At 46.4% G+C, this 23,476-nt stretch overlaps 1 protein-coding gene across 1 annotated transcript; it reads right to left on the reverse strand.

Moving 5' to 3' along the window:
- Positions 1-9,980: 9,980 nt before the first annotated feature.
- On the reverse strand, positions 9,981-22,634 carry Nobox (NOBOX oogenesis homeobox). The gene is given in 10 exon segments (XM_046434092.1): positions 9,981-10,279; positions 10,902-11,206; positions 11,676-11,892; positions 12,108-12,193; positions 12,450-12,550; positions 12,805-13,025; positions 13,340-13,885; positions 15,552-15,875; positions 21,313-21,430; positions 22,620-22,634. Coding segments are annotated over 10 exon segments (2,232 nt in total).
- Between the last annotated feature and the right edge of the window lie 842 nt (positions 22,635-23,476).

Genomic DNA, 23,476 nt, shown 5'->3' on the forward strand with positions numbered 1-23,476 from the left:
TTTTCAATCCATCCTAAAGTATGTTAGCTTGCTTATTTTTTAAATTATTATCACTATAGCATGTAAGAATGAAGAATAACATTTTGTCTGAAGCAGGATGATTGCTAAAAAGTTTAAAATAGACGTTGGAGAATTTCAGTTGTAGGGTTTTCATAAAATCAGATTATAAATTAACTAATATTTATTATTAATATATGACAAGATTTGCATATATATGTAAATACATAAACGAATAGCTCATTGTTATTAATAGCAATAATAATTTTAAGAATCCAAACTATTTGTTCAAGCCAGTATTTGAATAATGGTCATATGGTTCAATGCAACCTTATATTTTTGTAGACAAAGTCCCCAATATTTGCTCAGAGAAGTAAAATCCCACCTTCTAAATGAAACATATGCAAATAATTTTTTGAATTGCATGACTGCTTCTTTGCTTGAAATTGTTAAGGCTTTCGGATCCCTTTGAACCTAAGTTCTTTAAGACTTTTAACTCTGTTTTCAATATTTAATATGTATTCATTTAATTGGGCTATTATCTAATCTGGGAAGCCAAAAGATATTGGTTTCTACCTGTGTTTAGATCGTTGGTTAAAAAACAAAAGAGAAGAACTTAGATATAAATCTCTCGGCAGTTGAATTACTAAAATTTCTCTAATTTGAGTACAGGAAAATTAAGTGTAGGTATAGTGAAATCCTTCTTCAGATTTCCAGAATTGAACTTAACTTTTTCTTTAATCTCAACTGGCATCTTTGGCTTAGAAACATAGCTAAAATTGTTAGGAAAGAGTGTAGCAACAAGCATTAGCCCATGTTTTTTGGATAAAATTGTATTGGAAGCACATATGAATGTACAGTGTTTTGTTGCTTTTTAAAGTAAAACAATGCATGAAGAAGTGTCTTTAGGAGACATCAACAGCAGTCCTCTGTGTAGACCCTCTTCTGACTGAAACACAAGTGGAGCTTAAGATCATATGATTGGATGGTGAATTATTTGTGAACTTGACTCTACTGAATTTGCAGGTCATTTTTGCCTACTCACCTAAGTTAGAAAGCTATCCTTAAGTTTTCACTACCAACATTCACTTCAAATTAGCTATTATCTTAAAATTTTAATTGTGCATTGCTTATCACCTTGGTCATTTATAATGATCTTGATAAGACCAGCCTATGGAGACTTTTATTTTCCCCAGGGGTAAGGATCAAACCCGGGGCCTTGTACATGGGAGGTAAACTCACTGAATCATAACCCTATGCACACATATTTATCTTCCTGAAATAAACTTGATTTCTTTTTGGACTCCTTATTGATCCAGCCATGTAGTTTGTGCTTTTTAAGCATTTAGGGGTATTGCCCTTATGATAAATTCTTTATGGGATCAAATTAGAAGTCCGGTATTTTGTATCATGGCCCTTATAGACAGACATAGCCCTTGTAGATGTGGCCCTTGACCCACTCACCTTCCCAAGACACTTTACCAACACTTGTGCATGTTGGTACTTGGTTTTCGAGATCTCTGCATAAGTAATTTTTGTGGCGGTGACTTGGTTTTACCACTAACACCAACTGGTGACCCTGGAGCCACATTTGCTGTAACATGACTCTGGAGCTGCATGATTATAGTGACTCCAAACCTATAGTTTAGTGTAATCTTCTCACTCTGAAATTAGGTGTGTGAAAGGGCAAAGGTTACAAGTAAATGAGCTACAGAGAGTCAGATGCCAAGCTAGTCATGACTCAAATATACTTCTTGTTCAGATTTAGAACATTCTCTAGGCTTAATAGTCTTTGACCCATTTTTTTCCATCCCGCCCATTTTAAATGACAGTTACCGAGTGGAAATTTCCCTAGCCTCTTCCCTGCAAGAGCATCCAGTCAGCCTACAATTCCCAGGGACTGTTGTGAAAACCGAGGCTAGGCTACAGGCACAGAAAAGGCAGGGAGTGAAGGTGAGTGAATGGCGCTGTGGATTCTTTCAGGGTGGCCTGTGAGGAGGAAAGGAGCTAGGTTTTTGTGTGCTATAAACTGTTTTTCCGAGCTGGAGAGGGTGGGGGACTGCTGATCCCTGTGCTTGGTGAGTGAGTCATGGGCCTGAGGGCAGAACTTGCAATAGGGAGGGGCTGAATCTGGCCCACACAGTTCTTCAGGAGCACCAATGGGCAGATAAATATTTTCCTGGCACTTTACCTGAGCATTTCAGAGAAGCAACTATCTTTCAACAATGCAGAAGAAAACACAAAAGTAAAGCGGGATCTAGTCAGTTTGTACCCTAAGATGGAAGTTCTTGATTAGACCCAGGGGCTCCTGAACACCAGGAAGAAAGTTCAGGCTGGGAGAGGATAGCCGAGAACAACATACTGTCAGGTATTGTGGTCAAGTTATAAGACCAGCAAGAGAGACTTCAGACATCATAGAAGCAGACAGTCTCTGGGAGAAAAGCCAAATAAGGAAGACAGAGGACCCGTGGACCCTGCAGTGGGACTCATCTGGCCAATTCTGCCATTTTTTCTTATGGAGATCAACTTGTGGGAATGAGAAAAGCCCGTGCTGTTGGAGTCCAAAGAATCATGAAGCCCTTTTTCTAAACCCTTATTTATGTCTAACGTGCCTAATGCAGATTGGGGAGGGAAAGTGATTTGCCTGATATCACACAGCCAATTAATTATAAACTACAGATGGAAACAACTCAGTGTTCACCCCTGGGATTTAAGCAAGTTGTTCACTGAGTTTGTGATCATCATAAAAGGTTGAAGGTGACTTGCCATCAGAGGCAAAGATTGAACAAACAGAATATTAATAGGCAGGAAATTTTGTGAGAGAGCAGGAGAGGCTTGTGGTCAGGTGTGGATCTGTTAATAAGCAGGTGTTGGTGATAGGATGGCGCGTGGTCAGGCAACAGACTGGAAACAAGGGTCAAGGTGTGGTTTGCAAAACAATCATCATCCTTTCACAAGCAGGGCCTTAACCAGAGACTCCTGTGAGAGGGGGAGAGAGTGTGGGTGTGAGACGGGTGGCTGTTTAGATTTGGAAGAGAAAAGTACAAAAAAGGATCTTTGGAGAAGATGGAATCAATGAAGAATGTCTGGTCTTTCTCCCTGAAATAGGATAATACTGGTCTTAGCAAAGGGAAATAAAAGATAAAGGTATTTTTAAGCTAAGAAATCAAAGAAAATGAATGTATAGACTATTTTTAGAAAGCATTTGACAGTTGTCCTTTTCTGAACATGGATTGATGATTGATTGTTGAATGTGTTGTCAGTGCTGGGGACTGAACCTAGGGCCTCACACGTGCTAAGCATGGGCTCTGCCACTGAGCTACATTCCCAGTCCTGGCAGTTGTCCTTTCAATGTCAGCCTAGGAACATTTTTTTTAAACTCACTTGATATAAAAGTGAGCGCTTGATTTTGCCAATTCCTATAATTGATAGTTATAGAAAATAACAGAAGAATCAAATCGAATTGAATTCTGCGCTCTGTACAAGGTAAAGTGAATAACCAGTGGGCAAAATTGAAGGTTGGAAACATTCAGTGTCTGTTGTGGTCGATAGCTCAGAAGAAGAGGCCTGTGGAAAAAGGAGGCTGGTGATCCTAGTGGGCCACAGGAATATGGACTGGGCAAGGTTGCAGCAGTTGGAGGGGCACTCAGGATGGAAGGCGATGGAAGAGGAGGACATGGGCAGACCTGAGCAGTGATGGAGGGGAAACGCCAGGAAGGACCGACCGCCCAGTCTCTGTGGTTGGAAATCCCATCCTCAGATCATAAAACTGGGAGGAAGGATGTGCAGAGGCAGCCTGACCAGGCGGCGAGAAGCAGAAACAGAATGGGAAGGCTTGGAATGAAGAAAATCAGGTGCGGAGGTCACAGTGCCCAGGCAGAGGCCACCCCCGCCTCTGGACTCCTGCATCCTGCCTGGCTTCCTCCAGATGCCGGGCTCTGGAACCCGGGCTCCCTTCCACGTTCCCTCCTCCACCCCAGCCAACCTTCCCGCCCTCCTGCTGGCATGAGAGCATCCTCTACACCATCTGTGTCCCTCCTGTTTCCCTCCCGCTGCCTCGTTGTCAACACTTCTCTCCAGGACGCTGCAAGATCTCCCTGCGGCTCCCAGGCTTGGCATCCACGGTGTGATTATAAGGAAGAGTGATCATAATGACGACGTCGAACTTGACTTTACACTGGTGACCCCTCGTAACTGCCAGGAGTGAGGGTGGTTACAGCTGGCCCCAGCCATGCCAGCTGCCTCCCTAAGCCTTTTCTCAGCAGTCCTTCACATTGGCTTCCTGTCTGCCCCCTTTACTCTCCAAGTCCCTTTCCAGCTGTGCAGCGTATACCCTTCCTGTTCCCTTTTACCACTATCCTTTCCTCCCTCTTCCGACATCATAACAATACCCCCATTTATTTTATTTTATTGGTACAAGGGATTGAACTCAGAGGTGCTTAACACGGAGCCACATCCCCAGTCCTTTGTTTGTTTAGACACAGAGTCTCACTGAGTTGCTTAGGGCCTCACTAAGTTGCTGAGGCTGGCTTTGCACTCACAATCCTCCTGTCTCAGCCTTCCCAGGTGCTGGGATTACAGGCATGTGCTACCACGCCTGGCCCTTCTTTTTAAATCAAATGGAACAGTACTATTTATATTATTTAAGACACCAATCTGGGGTCATGAACCTTCTTGATTATCTCCCTCTACAACTATCTCCCTCTAAAAATTATCAACAGATATTGCTTATTGAAGTTGTCATCTCATGGTATGGTTTTATTTATTTGTACTGGGGTTGAACCCAGGGGCACTTTACCATTGAGCTACATTCCCAGGCCTTTTCATTTTTTAAATTTTGAGACAGGCTGTCACTAAGCTGCTTAGGGCTCTGCTGTGTTGCTGAGGCTGGCCTTGAACTGGTTGCAATCCTCCTGCTTCAGCTTCCCAAATTGCTGGGATTACAGGTGTGTGCCACTACACCTGGCCAGAATGGGTTTAAATTCTATTCCAAACTTATGCCTTTTCCAACTTTGAGCAAATATTTAAATCTCTCTGAATCTCAGATACTTACCTATAAAATGCATAAAACTTGATGAGGTTGTTTCAAAAGAAAATTACCCAGCAAAGCACTAGATATTCAATAAAAGCTAAATAAATGTTTATCATCATTATTAATATTTTGTCTAAGGACCAATTTCTGGGTCCTTAGAAGAAGCCATTTCAGCTGTTAAACATAAAAGCTCAGAAAATTATCTAACATTCATAGCTTTTTACCTGTTAAGGATTTTTCGGGGTTTTTTTTGTTTGTTTTTGTTTTTTTTTTTTTTTTTTTTAATGGGATGCTAGCATTGCAAAGCAAGACTCCCCCATGTGCATTTGGAGAATAAAATAAATTCACAGACTCTGACTAGTTCTGGTGAAGGCATTTTTTAGGAAATCATTTAAACCTCAGTTTCTTCCTTTGTAGATTGGATGGTTCTGTCTGCCCACTTACTTGTCCAACTCCCCTCCAGGGCTTACAGCCCCTGTTGGGCTTCTGAATGTTTCCCCACCTAATGCCTCTTCCAGCTCTTTCCACTTCTACCCCCAAACCACCCCCTACCAGTCTCAATGCTACCTTTTCTTCTACTTAGTTCTCCCTTCTTCCATGTTAAAGCAGCCAGTCCTGTGTTCACCTGAACATAGAGCCCAAGCACCATAGCCTGGTCTTTAGGGCCTCTCCCAGGCTCCCTCCCCAGTCTCCCCTGACCAACGTTGGCCCTGTACTGACCCCTGTATTGTAACTGGTGTCCAATGAGACTGGCAGTTCCCAGAAAACTGGGAAGATATTTTATCTTTGTGTTTGCCCAGTACCGACAGTGTCTGGAAATGTCCCCTGAGTGATGGGAAAATATGTCTGCCTTTATTTCTCAGAGTTTGTTATGAAATTCAAATGAGAAGGTCTTTATAAAAGAACAGTATGTACTAAACTACAAATATAACAACCCTAAACCTTCTGAAGCTCTGGACTCAAATAATACCTCTTCTGGGTGAATGAAGGAGATGCTTCATTTCCAGAAAATTAGATAGATTTACTCTTAAATAATCAAGACCATTTAAGACTTGGAACTCACTCAACAAAAAGCCAAATTAAAGCCTGTTTCCATTCTGTGTTCCATTTAGGTAAGTGGTGTTTAAATAGACATTTAAAAATAAATTCTAATGGGTTGTCTCATAAAATTTTATAACTATAATATAAAATATTCAGCCAATAGGAACAGAAAATAGAAACCAAACCTGCTTTAGAATAAAACACTTTTTTAAAAATAAAGACAAGCATGAAGCTTGACTGAAGAATTCTGATGCTGGGATTGAGGCTGGGGGACCATGTGGGTTCTAAGAGTGAGGCTGGGGGACCATGTGGGTTCTAAATGCCAGCACTGAACCCAGGTCTGCTCAGAAGCCTCACCTGCGAGAAAGCTGGGTAGGCAGCATCCCACTCCAGGGTGATTTTGAAGCTGTCATGGGTGCAGATGTCCCTAGCAAAATGTGACAACTGCAGTAGCCAGATTCAGCAAGTAAAAATGTAAGATGCCCACATACTGCAGAAAAATGCTAAGGCTAACAAATTATTTACTCTTTACCCCAAATTCCAGTTTATCTGAACAAACTATGTTTTATCTGGAAAACCAAGCTATACCCCAAATAACTTTAATAACTTTAAACTGGTGTCTGTTGACAGGATGGGGCTCTGGGACATTTTCCGGAAAGAATTCCCACTGGCTTTCTCACTGTAAACATTTTAGGTCAAAAATCAAGTGGCGGTAGATTGCCATCTAGTGGAACGATGGAGGTTGGTAAGGAAAAAACTTGGAGTAAACTGATTTTCTTTTTCTTATTCCGAGATTTGCAAAGAAAGATTCTACTGTGGCCAACAACAGAGTCCCATGGTTGTACTGTAGAAGATGAAGACGGCAAGTATAAGGTGGGGGAGGCAGGAGCAGATGGGTTTGCCCAGCGGTTTCAGTGGAGTCACACAGGAGCAGGACCCTCAAGCTGCAGAAATTGCTGGACCTTGTGAGAGAAGGTTCAGCCATGAGGACTCTGCCCTCGTGAATGGATTAATGTCATCTACATGGAAGTGGGCTGTTATAAGGTGAGTTCAGTCCTCTCTTGCTCTTTGGCAAATGCCATGTGATGCCTCTGTCACCCTTCCCCAAGGAAGCCCTCACCAGATGTAGTGCCTGGACCTTGCTTCCCAAACCACAAGCAAATATATTTTGGACTCCCCAGTTTCCAGAACCATGATCAAATACATTTCTGTTCATTATAAGCTACTCAGTCTATTGGTATTCTGTTATAACAACATAAAATGTACTCAAACAGTCAATAATGGTAATATAAAACCAAATTGGGGACAGGAAAGAACAAGGGAAAGATAAATCTACTCCCTGAGGCAGACATAATAATATCCATATAACACGGAGAAAGCAAAAGCACTTAGTTCTTGGTTCAGCCTCTATGCTCAAAGAAAGGAAACAGTATGGAAATTAAGAGTTGGGCATAAAAACGTAAGGTAGACTTAGGACCCAAACCAGAGTCTCATAAGTGCTTAAATAATTCTATATTTTGTTCAGTGAGAACAGGAAAGGTGATCTGAGCCTTCATAGAGGCAAATATCTTGATTTTCAAAGAGACGGTTTTTAGAAACTAAAGGAAAAGAACTTCAATGTGAAATTCTTACAGGCTTCTGTAATAGATTGTTAAGAGGAGGTTTATCAGCATTTTGATAATATGGTTTACGGTTAATAAACACCAGGCACAGTGGTGCACACCTGTAATCCCACCGACTTGGGAGGCTGAGGCAAGAGGATTGCAGATTTGTGGGCAGCCTCAGCAACTTAGCAAGACCCCTCAGCACTTTAGCGAGACCCTGTCTCTGCATAAAATTTAAATATTACAAAGGGCTGCCTATCCAGCCCTTTGTAATATTTAAATTTTAAATATTACAGTGCAAAGTGTACAGTGCAAAGTGCCCCTGGGTTTAATCCCCAGTACCAAAATAACAAATAACTACAAACAACAATTGGTGTTCCAAAAATACAAGCCACACCAAACTCATCTTATTTGTTATGTAGTTAGGTTTCCAAGAATGTTAAATTATCTGATTGCTGTACAGACAATGTGATTTGTCTTTATTCGGTCAAAAATGCAGTCCCCCCCCACCTCCACCCACATACAAAAAGTCTGTGGGAAGGTGCAAACAATGGCTTTGGATGATAACAGAGTTGAGGAGCATTTGTGCGACCCCTGGCAGGTTCTGCATCTGCATCTTCTCCTCTCTCTCACTCCTCTTCCTAACTGGCCTTTCAACCCTGCCTCCCTAGCCCTCAGTCACTCATCTCCTGTCTTTTATAACTACCTCCTGGTTTTCCTTGGTCACATGCACCTGTCTGTCCCATGAGCTTCCCCTGCTCCCTTCAGTTTCACTTCCTATTTCAGGTGACATCTCCCCATCCTCCCACTTTGTCTTGCTCCCCTCATGAGCTTGCTGTAAGGGCTCTCACTCTCCAGGTCTGTGCCCTTTTTCTCTTCTGCTAGACCTTATTTCAGGAGAGATAAATCCCTATGTCTCTTCCCCTCTTCTGTCCCCTGGTCTGTGCCCTGTTACTTCTCGTGCAGTCTCTATGCTCCATTCGTCTTTCTGACTCTTTTTCCAATCCCTCTCCCGGGTGCCACACCCCCATCCCTTCTCTTTTCAGATTGGTTGATGACGCTCCTTTTCAGTCTTCCGTTTAGCCCTTAATGTGCTGAAGCAGGACCTCAAGCTTGGAGCCAATAGGTTCTAATTAATATTTCCTCCTTCATTGCCTGATTTGGCTGACCACTAGCAGATGGAAGGAAGCCATTCAGGTTCAGTGTGGATACAAAGCCCGTCTACGCAATGGAGCAGGAGGAGCAAGGCCCACACAGGCACGTCCTCACTTTTTGCCATTCCTTCATGAGCCCCAGACCCACTGTCCAGCCATCAAGGACAGTTTCATCATTGGTCAAACTGCCTCTTTCCTCCTCTTCCCTCAGCTCAACCTACCACCAAAGCTCCCTAGACTAGCTCCCAGCCCCGGGGTGCAACCATAAACAGAAGTGGTAAAACTGAAGTTCATGGGTGAGAGCTATAGCGATCATTTTAGGAGATCTCTCAAGGTGCTTCTTTTGGTGTCTCTGCTAGCTGGGGTGGGAGAGACACAAAAGACCCTGGATCCTTCACCCCTGTGGCATTGTCCTGCACAGGAGAGGACTGCCAACTTGCAGTTCTTACTCGTGTACTTTTTTGGGTGCCCTCATCCCTTATTCTTTCTTCTTATCCTCTCCCCCAGATAAGAGCTTTGGGGAAATTAGTCACAATTTGCAACACTGGAGACTTGGCTTTGAACACCCTTGGACTTCTCTTGCAATGCTAGTTCTACAGGACCCAAGTTTTAGGGACAAACCCAGACTCAGGTTTAGATCTAGGTTTGTGAATAGAATGTGATTTAATGGCAGGACTGAAGGAAGAGCTCAAGACGCCCAATTTCTCCTTTAGGGGAGCCAGGAACAATACATGATCATGTCCAGTGGGGACTCCCCCACAATTACATCTAACAACTAGTCAGTGGTAGGCAACGGAACTCTCCTAGGTTGAGGGGGAGGACTCACAATCAGAGAACACAAGGTAGACTAGTTTACTGCTTATAGTGGCCCTCGGGCTCAGTGTCCAGCAGTGAAAGGAAACAACGTATTGACACAACATTCAGAAGTAACCTGGGCTCCCCTTTCTTCAGGAATATCATAGAGGTGTGGGGGAAGGGCAGGTCCAACCCTCTTCCTTCTCTAATGCCCCGCAAGACAAGAGCACACTGGGGAGGCATCAGATCCCACCCAGCCCAGAATCCTTCCCAGCCCTTCCATCAGCACCCCCTGTGCAGGTACCCCAATCCTGTCCCCCCCATGCCCAGGACCCTCTTTCTACTCTTTGACTCCAACTAGGGAGCACAGCCATTCTTGTCTTCTCTGACCTCCTCCAATGTTGTGGACGGCTCCAGGGAGGAGACAGGCTGCTTTTCTTGTGCCTTGCTGAGTAAGGGCCCAGTTCCTGGTCTGGCCTCTTCTGGCAGTGGGTCAAGACCTGGAGAAGGCTGCCTGCTCATTGCCTGAGCACCAGGAGCTGCACACAGATCAGGAAAATAGCCATCTGCTCCTGAGGGGTGCCCCAGTGTCTGTGGGTAGAGTGGACCAGGGAAGGGCAGTTCTGGCAAACAGAGGTCACTCCAGGACACTGCACCTGGGAGGAGGGTCAAAAGACATAGGAATTATTAGACAGGACAAAGAGCATCAAACATCATTCAGTGCCTTTTAAGAAGGGATTCTCTTTTACCATCCGTAGCACCACAGCTTAGGACCCCAGTGCAAGTCTTGGAAAAACTAGCACCAAGCTCTGCCCACAGGACCAGGAAGGCTCCTGGGCTCCGGGTTCATTGGTTTGGTAATATGGACACAGAGTGGACCTGGGTCAGGCCAAGTGCTGTCTCTTGCAGTCAGCAAGGACAGTGGGGCCACCTGGACGGGTCTTCCATCCCCTTCCCAAGAATTCTCAATGAGTGGATGCTTCTGGGACTTCTGAGGTCCAGGTGGCCTAGTGACATGCTGACATAGGCTGCCATCTACTCTCTGCCACGTTGTCTTTACTCATATTGTTTCTAATCCTCACCAGGTCCTTCAGTGATCTGCACTCTTGTCCCCACAACTAAGTCCAGGACACTGAGACTTAGGAGACCTGTAACTAGCTGAGCTGGGACAGGTAAAAAGCACGCCCTGCCTCAGTCTACCCTGCAGATAATGAGGCTGTCTGAGCCTCTGCACCTTCCTCAATCATAAAAGGATCTTCTTTCCCAGCCCCAACTCACCCACATTTCCAGCGGGTGGCTGCAGCAGAATCTGCCCCGATGGAGGGCCTGAGTAGTAGCCCTGTGACATGCCCCCACTGGGACCACAAGGAAACATAAAGAGGGGGTCTTCTGGTGGTGGAAAGGTCAGTGAACTGGGCATGGGGAAGGGGAAGGGAGGCAGGTATGAAAACTGGGGCTGGGGAGGTTGGAAAAGCTGAGTCTGTGGAGGTTGGGGGAACTGGAACGGTCCTGGCTGGCTGCTTTGTTGGTAATCCTGGACTTCCGGGTCTTCCAGATACGAGCAGATGGGTGGTGAGGAGATGCTGTGGGGGACAGAGGAATGTGTAGTGAGGTCCAGAGGTGGCCTGGTTCTTCCGCACAGTATGCGAGATCTTCTGACTTCCTCCCCCCAGCTCTGTGGGCACCCCACACTGCTTCCCGCCCCCCTCAGTGCTCCTGCCTGTCCTCTTTCTTTCTGTTTCATTGAAACAATATCCTAGATCATTCCTACTCCAAATCCACTTTTTAAAATATATATATATTTTAGTTGTTGATGGACCTTTATTTTAGTTATTTATTTATATGAGGTGCTGAGAATCCCACCCAGGACCTCACACCTGCCAGGTGAGCCTGTACCACTGGGCCACAGCCCAGCTCTCACTTACCCTTTTAATTCCCATCACACGTACTATTCCTTGCTCCTCGCAGCCCTTCCCCTCTCAAGGTCTGACTTTTCCTCCTTTGTATCCCTCCCATAATAAATCAGGTCTCTCTCCCTCTTAGGTCCCATACCTTGTCCCCCAGGATCCAGTGGGACTGCTCTCACTACCGGGGACATCTGCCAGCAGAGACAGCAGTTGCGGGGTGTGCACAGGGCCCAGGGGAAAAGGAAAGTTGGTTCTTCGAACAGGTGGGGGACTGAAGAGTGGTGGGGTCACCACCCTCCGAGTACCCTCGCTTTGTTGGATGGGTGCCAGAGTCTGGTCGGACATCATCAGCAGAGGGGGCTCTAGGAACAGAAGTCAAGGAAGGACTTAAGAAGACAGCCAGGCAGACCTGGGACTGTGGAATGACAGACCTGTGCGAAGCCCAGGGTCCCCTGAATGGGCTCCTCTGGCCCAAAACCCTGGAGAGCTTTGTCCCATTCCCATTTCTTGGGCAAGGAATCTCTGAAGGGCAAAGACCTTTCTTGGGCAAGTGAACCCTCTGAAGGTAGGAGCTCACCTGGAAAGGTATCCAGAGTGGGCTCTGCAGGGAAGGGGCCGGACTCCCCGTCCATGGGCGTGGGAGGTGGGGGCTCTTCTGTAGAGCTGGAGGCAGAGAAAAGGGACAATGTAGCTCTGGTGGTCTCTGGATTTAGACAAGCACCTCAGAGCAGAGAAGGATACCAAATCCATAAACTCTGCCTCCTGTCAGACACTGGCCACCTCCAGCCCCTTCCCAGTCACAAACTCTAGCAACAACCCCAGGCCTGACACCCAGCTTCCAACGCTTGCCCCTTCAAGATCCCAGGATCCCAGTTTGGCTTCCACTTCTACCTACTGGAAGGTCCAGAGGGTTCCTCACCTGCACTGGCTGCTGGCAGGAACTTCAGGATTGTCCTCATTTTCTTTCCCATTCAACTTCTCAACTTTTCGCCACTTTGCCCGGCGATTCTGGAACCACACCTATGAGGTAAAGATACTTGGAGAACTTGAGGAATTGGGGAGGAGAAACTAGAGTCCAGGGACATCTGCCAGCAGAGACATCAGTCAACACGGTGCATGGCTACATAAGGGTGGGAGGTCCTGTCACCACTTTGCTTCGGAAGCCTGCCTGTCCGCTTGGTTTAACAACCAAGGCCTCTGCACCTCTTTCTTCTTCTGATAGTACATGGCAGCAGCACTATTAGAAGCCCGTGGAGAGGCACCACAACAGAGACCCAACTTCAGCCTCCCTGCACACTGAGGATGAGCACGTGCCCTAACCCACAGGAATTCCAATGGGTAGCTTCTCAGCAACCTCCTACCCCTGCTGGTTAACCAGCCCCCTTTACCATGATGCGCTGGGGAGTGACCCCCACCGTCTGGGCTATCTCCCGGCGCTTGTCACCATCAGGGTAGTGATCTTCTTGGAACATTCGCTCTAGCTCTTCCAGCTGGTCTGCAAGAAGAAATGGGCAGGAGGAAGTCAATCACAGTGACATGGCAAGAGAGAGGAAGAGATGCCTACCAGGTGTCTCCAGCAGACAGGACCACTGTCCCTGCCCCAAGAGCCTTGCAGCTAAGTTCCCCAGTGGGCCAGGCATTCTCTCTTGGGCGTCATGGCTGAGACCTGTGTGGGGTTTGCTATCCTGACCCTTCATCCTGGTCCTAAGCTTGCTTTCTGCTGAGACAACCTAGCCTTCCCCTTGGGGCCAAAGGCACTGCTGTGGGGTCAAGAGAGATCCAGGACAAAGTGATATACAAACGGTTTACCTGAACGGTAGAGGGTTCGAGTCTTTTTCCGGACTTGGCAGTTCACTTCTGGGGGCCCCTTCTTCTGGTCTGTGTTTTGGATGTTCTGGGTCAATGTGCTGAGGAGGTTGGCCAGGTGGCAGGGGCCCCGGCCTGACCCACAAGGCACAGGGTTGTGAGTGGCACAGGATGACTTAGCAACACTGAGCAGTGATGTTGAGGCCAGATCCGTGGCATTGGGCTTTTTGTGTTTACCGGGGCCTGGGGAAGCCGGTCTCTTTACTGTCTTTGCCTGTCGTGCTAAGAGGGAAGAGCCTTGCCCTTGAGACTGGGGTCTGCCTGGGTTCTGCCTGTCTTTGTGGACAGCCCTGGAGCTGGATGGCTGGCACACGCGCCTGGCATTAGCACGAGTCGGTTCTCCAGTGGGCTCTGGAGGCGGCTCCTCTCCTGAGATGGCACAGGGGGGTGGCAGCTCTTCTTTCAGGGTGTCCTGAGTGTGGGGGGCTGACCCCTGCTTCGGTTCCTCCTCCAGTTCAGCAGTCAGGGACTGGCCTCCACCTTCCTGGCCTGTGGGAAGCAGCAGCCACTGACCTCAGCCCCAGGTAGAAGCAGGAGTCTGGGCTCCAAGGACATGCTGCTTTCTGTTCTACAGTGGACCTGTTGTTGGACCCTAAGTTTTCATCTGTCTACCTATCAAATGAGGCCCTAATTCCAGACTTCCCTTCTTAATTTGATGGTTGTAAAGATTAGATAATCCAACTGCTTTGGAAAATGTAAACAAACATATATAGCTCTTAAGAGGGCCTTAGCCCATGCTAGGAGAGTAATCCTAATTTAGGATGCTTCTTCCCCATTCGCCCCCCCCCCCACCCAGATACCAGGAGTTCGAGGGACAGGCATCTGTTCAGGTATTTCTAAGGGACCACGGTGGGGCTGAGGGCAGACTAGGAAGGGAAATAGATTGATTAGAATTCTGCTTCACCTGAGACTGGAACCCAGATGTGACTGCCAGCAGAAGTGACAAGGCAGGTTAAGATGGGTTCCAGAGCTCAGGCAGGGAGGTCAAAGGAGGTAACAGGAAGGACAGGCAGGAACCTTCCCCTTCCCTAGCACCCACTCTCCCTGCCAGCCCTCCTCAACCCCATGCACCTCCACTTCCTCCCAGTGTTCCCAATATTTCCCCCCTCTGTCCAGGCCAACCCTCCCTTTACAGGTGAGGGAAAAGGAGCCCATTCGGAATCCTTTAAGCTTGCCTTCCTTTCTTCTAGCTGACTGATTCATCCAGAGCTTACCATGGTCCAGGCATAAGGCTGAGTTAGCACCTTTCAAAGCTTGGTACAGTGTGCACTTAACCCCTGTGAGGAAGGCACTTCTCCCATATGAAGACATGAGGATTAGAAACTTGAGTAATTAGCCTAAGATCAAATAGCACAGGGGGCACAAGTTCTTCCCAGGGTCACCCAACACTCCCCTTCACTTCCGGACTTACTCATAACCGGGCTTACTCATAACTTACACAGACCTACGGTCCAGGGACCTGCTGTATCATTTCCAATGAAATTGCAAAATTCTGTAAATAAATGTTAACTAGATAAGGGCCATTGTTATTTGAATGGAATTGCATGCATTGTAATGTCTTAAGAAATTATTTTCTAACAATATGCAAAGCAGGAGGGCAAATTCTGGCTCAGGTGCTTTATCAAGTTGTTTCCTGGGACACACAACAGGCCTGAAGTGCAGGAGCCGGTCTGAAGCTGGTGTAGAGGGTGCGCAGCCACCGGGAGTTAAAGGGGCAAGGTTGGATGGAGATGTGGGCAAGGAGGTGCAAATTAGCTTAATGGCGTTTTCCTAGTGCCTGTAGTGTAGCAATAAACCTGGTACAGATACAGAGTAGGTGCTCAACAAACATGACTTTTTCTCATCTTTCTCTCTCTCTTTTTTTTTTTTTTTTTTTTTGGTATCAGGGATTGAACCCACAAGCGCTTAACCACTTACATGTCTCGATGGGGTGATTTGCCCTGGAAGAAAAGGGATGGGCGTCAGCCCGGCTCAGCGTTTTCTCACCTGTGCAGTGGGAGATCTGAACCCCTGGTCAGGGAGGTCTGCAGTCACCTCCCTGCCCCACTACAGCGCACCAGCTACCCAAGCTCTTAGGTCGTCTAAAGCGGGCCAAGTGGCCAGAGGACCCCGGGCCTCAGAGAGCCCCCCAAGCCCGAACCCCTTGCGCGCTCACCCAGCGGTTCCCTGCAGGGATCCTCCCTGGGCTCCATGGCGTGGACTCCCGCGCCTCGGCCGCCGGCTGGGGCTGCACAGGCGCGGCTTAATGAAGCCTCGCCGGCGGGCAGGTGTGCAGAGCCTGCACGAGCCGGGCCTGCAGCTCGAGCGTGCATCCCCTCACCCCCACCCCCAGGGCGAGGCCAACCCCGGAGGCTCCGCGCCCGGACAGCTGCAGGGACTGGGAGCTGGGGGCGCTGCGCCCCGCGCTCCCCTCCCCCGCAGGCCCAGGGGGCTTGAGGAGCCCGGGTGCTGCGTCTGGACCCCTCCCCTCCGCCCAAAGCTGAGGCAGGCAGGGAGAAGAGGGGCAAGACAGCAAAACCACTGGGGGTCTCCAAGCACGAGGTGCGGTGCCGGGCTCACCCACGCCCTAGGCACACTTGGTAATGAACTTGATTATGATTTCCTCCTGAACCCTTCTGTGGGGCGGTGGAAGATGACTTCTAGAACCATCAAGGGATCCTCAAATGCTTACTTGTCCTTCTGCTCCTTCCTGGTCAGTAGGCTGTCTCTGAGCCTCAGGATGAATAAGCCCCAAAGTCCCACAGTGAAGGCCCTTCATGTTCAGAGCTTCCGTCATTGTCACATTTCCACCCAGTTGCTACCTCAGTTTTATTCGAAAAGAAGGAATTCTCTTGACAGAGATCCCACAGGGGAGAATCTTTATGATTCCTAGTAGTTCGTGGAATGTTTCATATCCTCTTTATTGAAAAAATCAAAATGTAAAATTCTTATTGCCTCTGCCTTCTGCCTGAGTGGGTGGGTGAGAAGAGTGGGAGTGGGAGGAAGGCTGGACCTATTGAAGCAGGTGGTTGGAGTAGTGGGTGGGGAGGTTGAGTTCTGACCAAAAGTCAGGTGTTTTGCTTTTAGGCTTCAAAAGACTCTGGACACCAGGTGCTTTCATGCTACCATCAGCTATTGGTACATTTTCCTATGTCTTCAGTGGCTTTGCGAGCCTTTGGACCTCAGAGGGTTGTGAGATCTTTATTCTTTTCTGAAACATAAAAATGTAAACTAACTTCATAGCAGTATGATCAAAACTTCAGGCATCTGACATTTCATTTCTACTTCTTCCATAAGACGGATATCCTAAGGTTAAGGTGGACTTTAGACACAGGGGCCAGTTTCTCTGTGGGAAATGAGGGATTCTAGGCCATTTGAGCAAGAAAGGGGCTCCGTGAAGCTGCACCAGTTGGTGATGACATGGTTTTAAGTGGAACACAAAAGTTCCCTTGATTAAACACTACTGTATGCTGGGCACCGTGGACAAGTCACTTTCTTATCCAGAAGCTTTCTGGTGGAAAGAAGATTAGAGCACTAGCACCATGGGTCTTGCCAATACCATGTGGTCAGTGGTGAGTTAGAGGTATGTGTGAGCTCATGTGGAACCCAGAGGAGCAGGAAACCCAGGCGGACTGGGATGGAGGCTTCTTGGAGAAGGTGGCCACCTGAGCTGTGAGTCTCACAGCTTACCATGTCACAGTCCTACCTAAAACCCCACAGTGGCCCCTCACTGCCTGGATAAAGCCCAGGCTTCCTACATTGGGACTAGAGTCTTCCATGGGCTGGTCCTTTCCTCTGAAGTCTCAGATCCCAGTGTCCCTACCTAGGTATCCCAGGGGTTTCTGTCTCTTTTGACCTAATGTTTTCTCAAAGTATTCTTAAAACTTCCTGAATCACAATTTCTTAGGGAGTTTATTTAAAGTGCGGCTTCTAGGTCCCCATCCCCAGAAATCTTAATTGGCAGGTCTGCAGAGGGACCCAGAAACATCCATTTTAACAGTCCCCCCAGTGATTTTATACATATCAGAGTTTGAGTCACTCTGAGACTCTTCAAAAACAAAGTCCACTAAAATCATCTGGGGGATACAAGTGGGGGCAGCAGATGGTGGGGCCTCTATGGGAAGGTAATGACCTTTATGAAGGTGTCCACTGCAGTGGGCAGCAGGACACAATTAATTTCTTAATAGAATGTCCTGTCACGTTAAATTCTAAATAAATCATCTTTCTCTGCCATCATTTATGTTGTATTTTCTCTTGCTGCCTGGCTGCCCTCTGCCAGGGGAAAAGTCAGAAAAGAAAAGGCTCAAATCACCATTGACTGTCCTTTCCGGAGGTTTCCAAAGGCAGGCCCTGGGCAGAGGCTCTGGAGGCTCCGGCAGCCTGTCCCAGCCATTGGCACTGGGCCGTCCACAGCACCTGTCTGATCCTCTGGCCATTTGCCCCCTGCAGCCGCAGTCAGTCTTGATCTCTGAGCCCTTTATGCAAACTTTGAATGATACAGGGTCAGGTAGTGCAAAAGGCTATGTACAGGGACTGAAGGAGTATGAAAATATTGGCATTTTCCAAACACATATTGAATTTGTGGGACTTGGACTAAGAAGAGTTTCAGCTTTCTTGCTTGCTTTCTCAGTCTTGGTCTTCTTGGCTTCTTAATGTATGACTTGTTTTTCCCCCAAATAATATAGTTGGTATTTATTTAAGTGAAGAATTTGATGTAATGTCTACAGATGAAGTAGCCATTAAGATGCCCCAGAGAGTGGGAGACTGTCTTAATGTGCTTTGTTGGGGAGGTAATGTGTGGCTGACATGTGCCCTTAAGGCATAATTTGCACATAATTTGCACATCAACTGTGAGGGAGGGAGGTTTGTCATGGAAGTTAAAACCCTCTTCCAGGAGAAAGTCTGCCCTATCATATGCAAACAGCACAGGTATTGTTATGGGATCCTTGAGGGGATTTGTTTCTAAGTCCTCTTGACTACCTTTCATCTTTGTGATCAAGTATTAATTGATAATACTTGACTTCATTTAGAGAAAAGGCAAGCCTATTTTATTTATTTATTTTTTTTGGTTTCTTAGTTATCCGAGCCAAACCGTAAGCCACTAGTACCCACTTAGCAAGAGCCATTTCTCCCAGCATCCTTTTCTTTCCATGGATTTGAGAATGACGGAGCACAATGAGACCTGTTTTGCTGTCACCAAATAGTTATATATATATTTTTTTTCAGCCTGTTAGCCATATACTTAGGTTACGGGCTCTTGTCCTTCCTCTCTGTTTCTGAAGAAGGTACCTGATGGGGAACATTTTTCAAAGCAGAAGCACAAGGTGATTTGTTCTTATTCTGTGAGACATACCCAATTTAGGCAGCAACAGGTCCCTGGGAGACCTGGGAGCACAGAGGCAAGAATATATTGTGAAAGGGAGGAATAGACAGGCTCTGGCCATGGAGATCAGAGTGTGATCACAGCACATCTGGGAGGCAAGGGCCCAGGAAGTGACCTGGAAGAGAAGTTGTCCAAGGGAGGGAGAGAAAGTACATGCCTGAGATGAGCAAGCGCTCAGAGATCAAGACTGGCTGTGCCTGCAGGAGGCAAATGGCTAGAGGATCAGACAGGCACTGTGGACCCCAGTGCCAATGGGGACTCTGGGACAGGCTCCAGGAGCCTCCAAAGCCTCTGCCCAGAGCCTGCCTTTGGAAACCTCAGGAAAGGACAGTTTGAAGTTGCTGGGGGTGGGGAATGGAGAACACCTGGCTAGAGTGGAAACTGCCCTGGCAGGGCGAGGACAGGTTCTGGCGTGAGTCAGTGTAATAACTTTTACTTCCCTTGCCCCACACAGTCAAGACTGGATGCCTCTAAGAATGGGGGCCGCAGGGAACACGTCAGGGCGGCTCCTGTGGTTTACAGAAAATCCCATGGTCGCTTGGGTTTGGTACTTGAAAAAGTGCTTTCACTTTGGTTCCAACCGCTCCTCCCCAGGGACTGTTTCTTCTGTCCATTCTCCTGGTCTTCTCCAGGACTGTGGCGCTAATTGCACTGTGGCACTCACTGAGTTCCCCTCAAAATCTGGCCCCAGCCTCCAGCCGCCACACAGCCTTCTGTTCTGAACTCTGAGTCCTCTCTCAGCATGGCCTGTGTTTTCTTCCACCCAGATCCCCCGTTGTTTCACCAGCCTCAAACATCTTTCCTTCTCTTCTATTTCTGACAAATTCTGTCAAAGTCTTACTCATACTTCAAATGTTCTCTCATCAGGTCGCCCCGGTGCTAATGTAACATAAATGTCAACCCAGTGCCATGGGAGGGAGCAGTTAATTCCAGCTGTGGACAGCTGACATCAGTGTCCCAGGAAAGAGAACATGAGGATCCTGCATGTTCTGCATGTATTGAGTTCATGCATGGCAACATCCAGGTCTGCATGCCAGGCATTTCTGCTTCCTGTATACGTATATATTTGTTGGATTCTCATAATATCTCTTTGAAGTTCTACTATTGGCCCTTTTTTTTTTATTAAAGGAGACTCTGTGGCAGAGAGAACTGAAATACTTTTGAACCCAGGTATTCTGCCCCCAGCCTGCCCTCCTAACCACTGGATACACTGTTTATTTGCTTAGCTGGATCACGGGGATGAACATACTGACTGGCCCATAAGGGATCGATAATTGTCCATTGACCAGCAGTTGGTCCCTGTTGCCAGGAGTTAAGGAGCAGGGAACGAGGTGAACCTTGACATGGTGGAGTCTCCACAAGCCCACAGGGAGGACAAAGTTGGGTAGAATTCAATACACCTGCATGCACCTGAGAGCGGCCTGTGGTTTCCTAGGTGATGTTGTCCTGGAGTCACTCTAGATGTTACCCTGGGGAAAGCTGAGAAAAGGGTATATGGGATCTCTCTGTTTTATTTCTTACTGTTATTATTATTTCTATAGATATGAAGCTATAGAACCTCTAAACAAAAAGTCAAAAACATGATCCCTATGTTCTGAGTACAAGTTCAGTTCTTTCAGATTTGGTCAAATTTAATTCACAAAATTAAATTGAATTACTGTACTTTGTATGTAGGGGCATTACTAACCTTATGTTGGCAGTAGTCTTTGAATAAAGATTTAAATTATGTCTGTTCCTTTAATGGGGTATGGAGAGGCAAGCAGAGGGATTAATACTCAATTTGTTATAAAAGTAAGACAATAATAGGAAAGCAAATGTGTTAGAAAAATAGTGGTAAATGCAAAATGATTAGAAATGGAAAAAGTGCCATTTGTCCTCAAAGCATCAGTTATTTACCATTTGGCACATTTTATCTTAGTGCTGTACCACTATTTTTGCTTTGTCTTTATGTGCTTGTGGTTGCAATTTTATTCCATGTGTGACTGCAAGCATTGCTCCCCCAAAAGGTCTGTGAAAGCAGTTCTATATTATTCAGAGTCTTCAGAATTTACCGAATGACAGCACTATAATTCAAGGGTTCACCAAGTGTAGGGAGAAAACATAAACCTTGTAATTTAAATATCTACATTTTCAAAAACTGAAATGGAAAGTTGGCAAGAAAGCTGCTAATTGTTTTTCTCATATAGGCTTTCCCCCCTCTCTTCCAGCAGGTTATTGATCTAGGTTGGGTTTGTTGTTGTTTGTTTGTTTTAATCTCAAGCCCAACCATAAAGTTGTTCCTTTTACAGAAACAGGTTGCACAATGGGTGAGCCACACTCAGTGTCATCAGGGCGGGGTCTGGAACAGAGGTCAGAAACCAACAACCAGCAGGACAGTTTCACATAGGGGCAGGAAGTGCCTCTGACAAGGTCCTTGCTCCTTCAGTGTCCTGGGGCTGCACCATCTCTGCTGGTGGCCTGGCTGGGGCTGGGGGTTCCCAACAGGACTTGCTTTGTCAGGAGAGCTCAGTATGTGGGAGGAGGGCTCTGTCTTCTCCCAAGGCCTGGTCCCCACATTCTGCTCCATCTTTAGCCGTGAAGCCTTCTTGGTGTCCCATGACACAGGTACCCTCCAGATCTGGTGAATAGAGTGTAAAAGGTAGGAGCAAGTCTTGGCTAGCAAGTTCCTCTGTCTTTTTGGAGAATCAGACTTAAGTTCACAAAGCATGGTGACTATTCCAGGTCTTTCAGTGGAAGATGACCTAACCTTGTTTTTAAATATCTCCTCTGCTGATGTCAATCAAGGCCAAGATTGCCAATGTGGGTTAGAAGCTGGGAGCACCCTCCTTTGCATGGAAGAGAGTGTGGTGACATGAGGCTGAGTTCAGTGAGGCAGAGACACTAAACTATGACAGACTAGATTGATTACCTGGGAACTAATTCATCCTGCCAAACCTGTTGTTTAGTTTGTTGGAAGAAAGCAATAGAACTGGATAGGCTACTAGAGCTGGTCTTCATTTTGCAAAAGGCTTCTGATTGTCTATCTTACAAGCTGGGTTGCTACATGTGTGATTAACTTGGTGCAAGGGAATTTGTGATTTAACCTGGATGGGGTTTTGTCAGGTGGTCATTCACAGCAGTCCTCAGGAGAGGGAGTCAAGAGTAAAGGACAGGAGCGGAGCCATATTTGGAATTAGATGCACTGAACATCATTAAAGACATATCTTCTGCTTAGGGATATAACTTCTGATCTGAAATCTTAGAGCTACTGCCCCAGGCACAGTTCTTTATCTGTGACTTGAGCTCATGAGCCAGGACAAGCAGGGATGCCTCTCAAACTTTCAATCCTAGTCTGATTCTCAGTCAGCACTCCTGGGACCCATGCCCAAACCAGCAGCCCCTCTCATCTTCCTATCTCTGTATCACCCACCCAGTTGGAACCGCCTTGGTTCCTGGCTCTCCCTCATAGCCTATGCATCAACTGTCTGAATATTCCCATTTCCCTGTCTACTCCTACCCTGCTCGGCTCCATTCTCCACAGACTTGCAAGAAAGAGTGTCTTAAAAATGCAAATTAAGTCACGTGTGTCCTCTTCTGTTTATATGCTGTAAGGAGTTTCCACTGTCCTTAGAGGAAAATTAAAACTTCTTCCTGTGGCCCTGCATGACCCAGCCTCTCCTACTTCATCTGGGGCAGCCAGTCTTGTTCTTCAAGTCCCTGAAACACATCAGTATTTTTCTGTCTCTCAGCCTTCACATGTGCCCTTGCTGACTTGGAGACCTCCTTGTTCTCTGGTGGCTAGTTCACAGTGCCCAGGGAGGACTCCCTTGGCCACGTGCTTTGCTGCCTCCTGCCTCCTAATATTCTCTGTTTCCATCATACCACTTCAGACGACATGGGATCATATTTTTGTTTACAGTCTGTCTCCTCTATTTTAAGTTTCTTGGGTACAAAACTATACTAGTTTGTTTCACCACCATATACCTATGCGTACCACATATGAGGCATAGTGGGTAGGTTATCAGGGTTAGTTATCATGAGTGAACTCATGAATGAACTCTGAATATGGATCTATTTTCTTTCTTTATCATGTTTGTGGCACATATTTCAGTTTCTGGTCACTCACTGTGTTATGCACAACAAGTATTTGATAAGCCTAATAAGTTGGGATCATTCCTGGAAATATTTATTAGGTATTTTGAGAAGTGAAGAATCTAGTAACCAGAATAACATGTACCATGTTAGACTCCTTTTGAAGAACATGGGCAGACTTGTCATTACTCTCTGGAAAAGTTCACAGTCACTGGAGGCCACAGCTTTCTGGAGGCTGAGCCAGGCCCACAGTCTGTTAGGGCTGGCTCAGTCTTCAGTGATGGACACAAACAACTTCATATTGAATGTGGCTTTCTTGTAGGCACTGTATAGTTGTTCTTCCTGTTTACCCCATCTGACCCTCTGCCTTTCCATTAGAGTGTTTAAAATATTTATATAGAATGAAGTTATTGATATAATTTGGTTTAAATTTAATATCTGGCAATTTGTTTTCAATTTGTATCATCAGTTCTTGATTCTTCTTTTACTGCCTTATATTTGAGTAGCTGTGTATTTTAATTTCATTTGTTAGCTTATTACTATACCATTATTTCATGACATCACTGTTCTTTAATACCTTTATTTTATTTATTTATTTTTATGTGGTGCTAAGAATCGAACCCAGTGCCTCACACATGCTAGGAAAG

This window comes from Marmota monax, unplaced genomic scaffold, assembly GCF_021218885.2.
Source record: "Marmota monax isolate L192 unplaced genomic scaffold, Marmota_monax_Labrador192_F-V1.1 WCK01_AAM20220418_F8-fsc00122, whole genome shotgun sequence".
NCBI classification, from domain to species: domain Eukaryota; kingdom Metazoa; phylum Chordata; class Mammalia; order Rodentia; family Sciuridae; genus Marmota; species Marmota monax.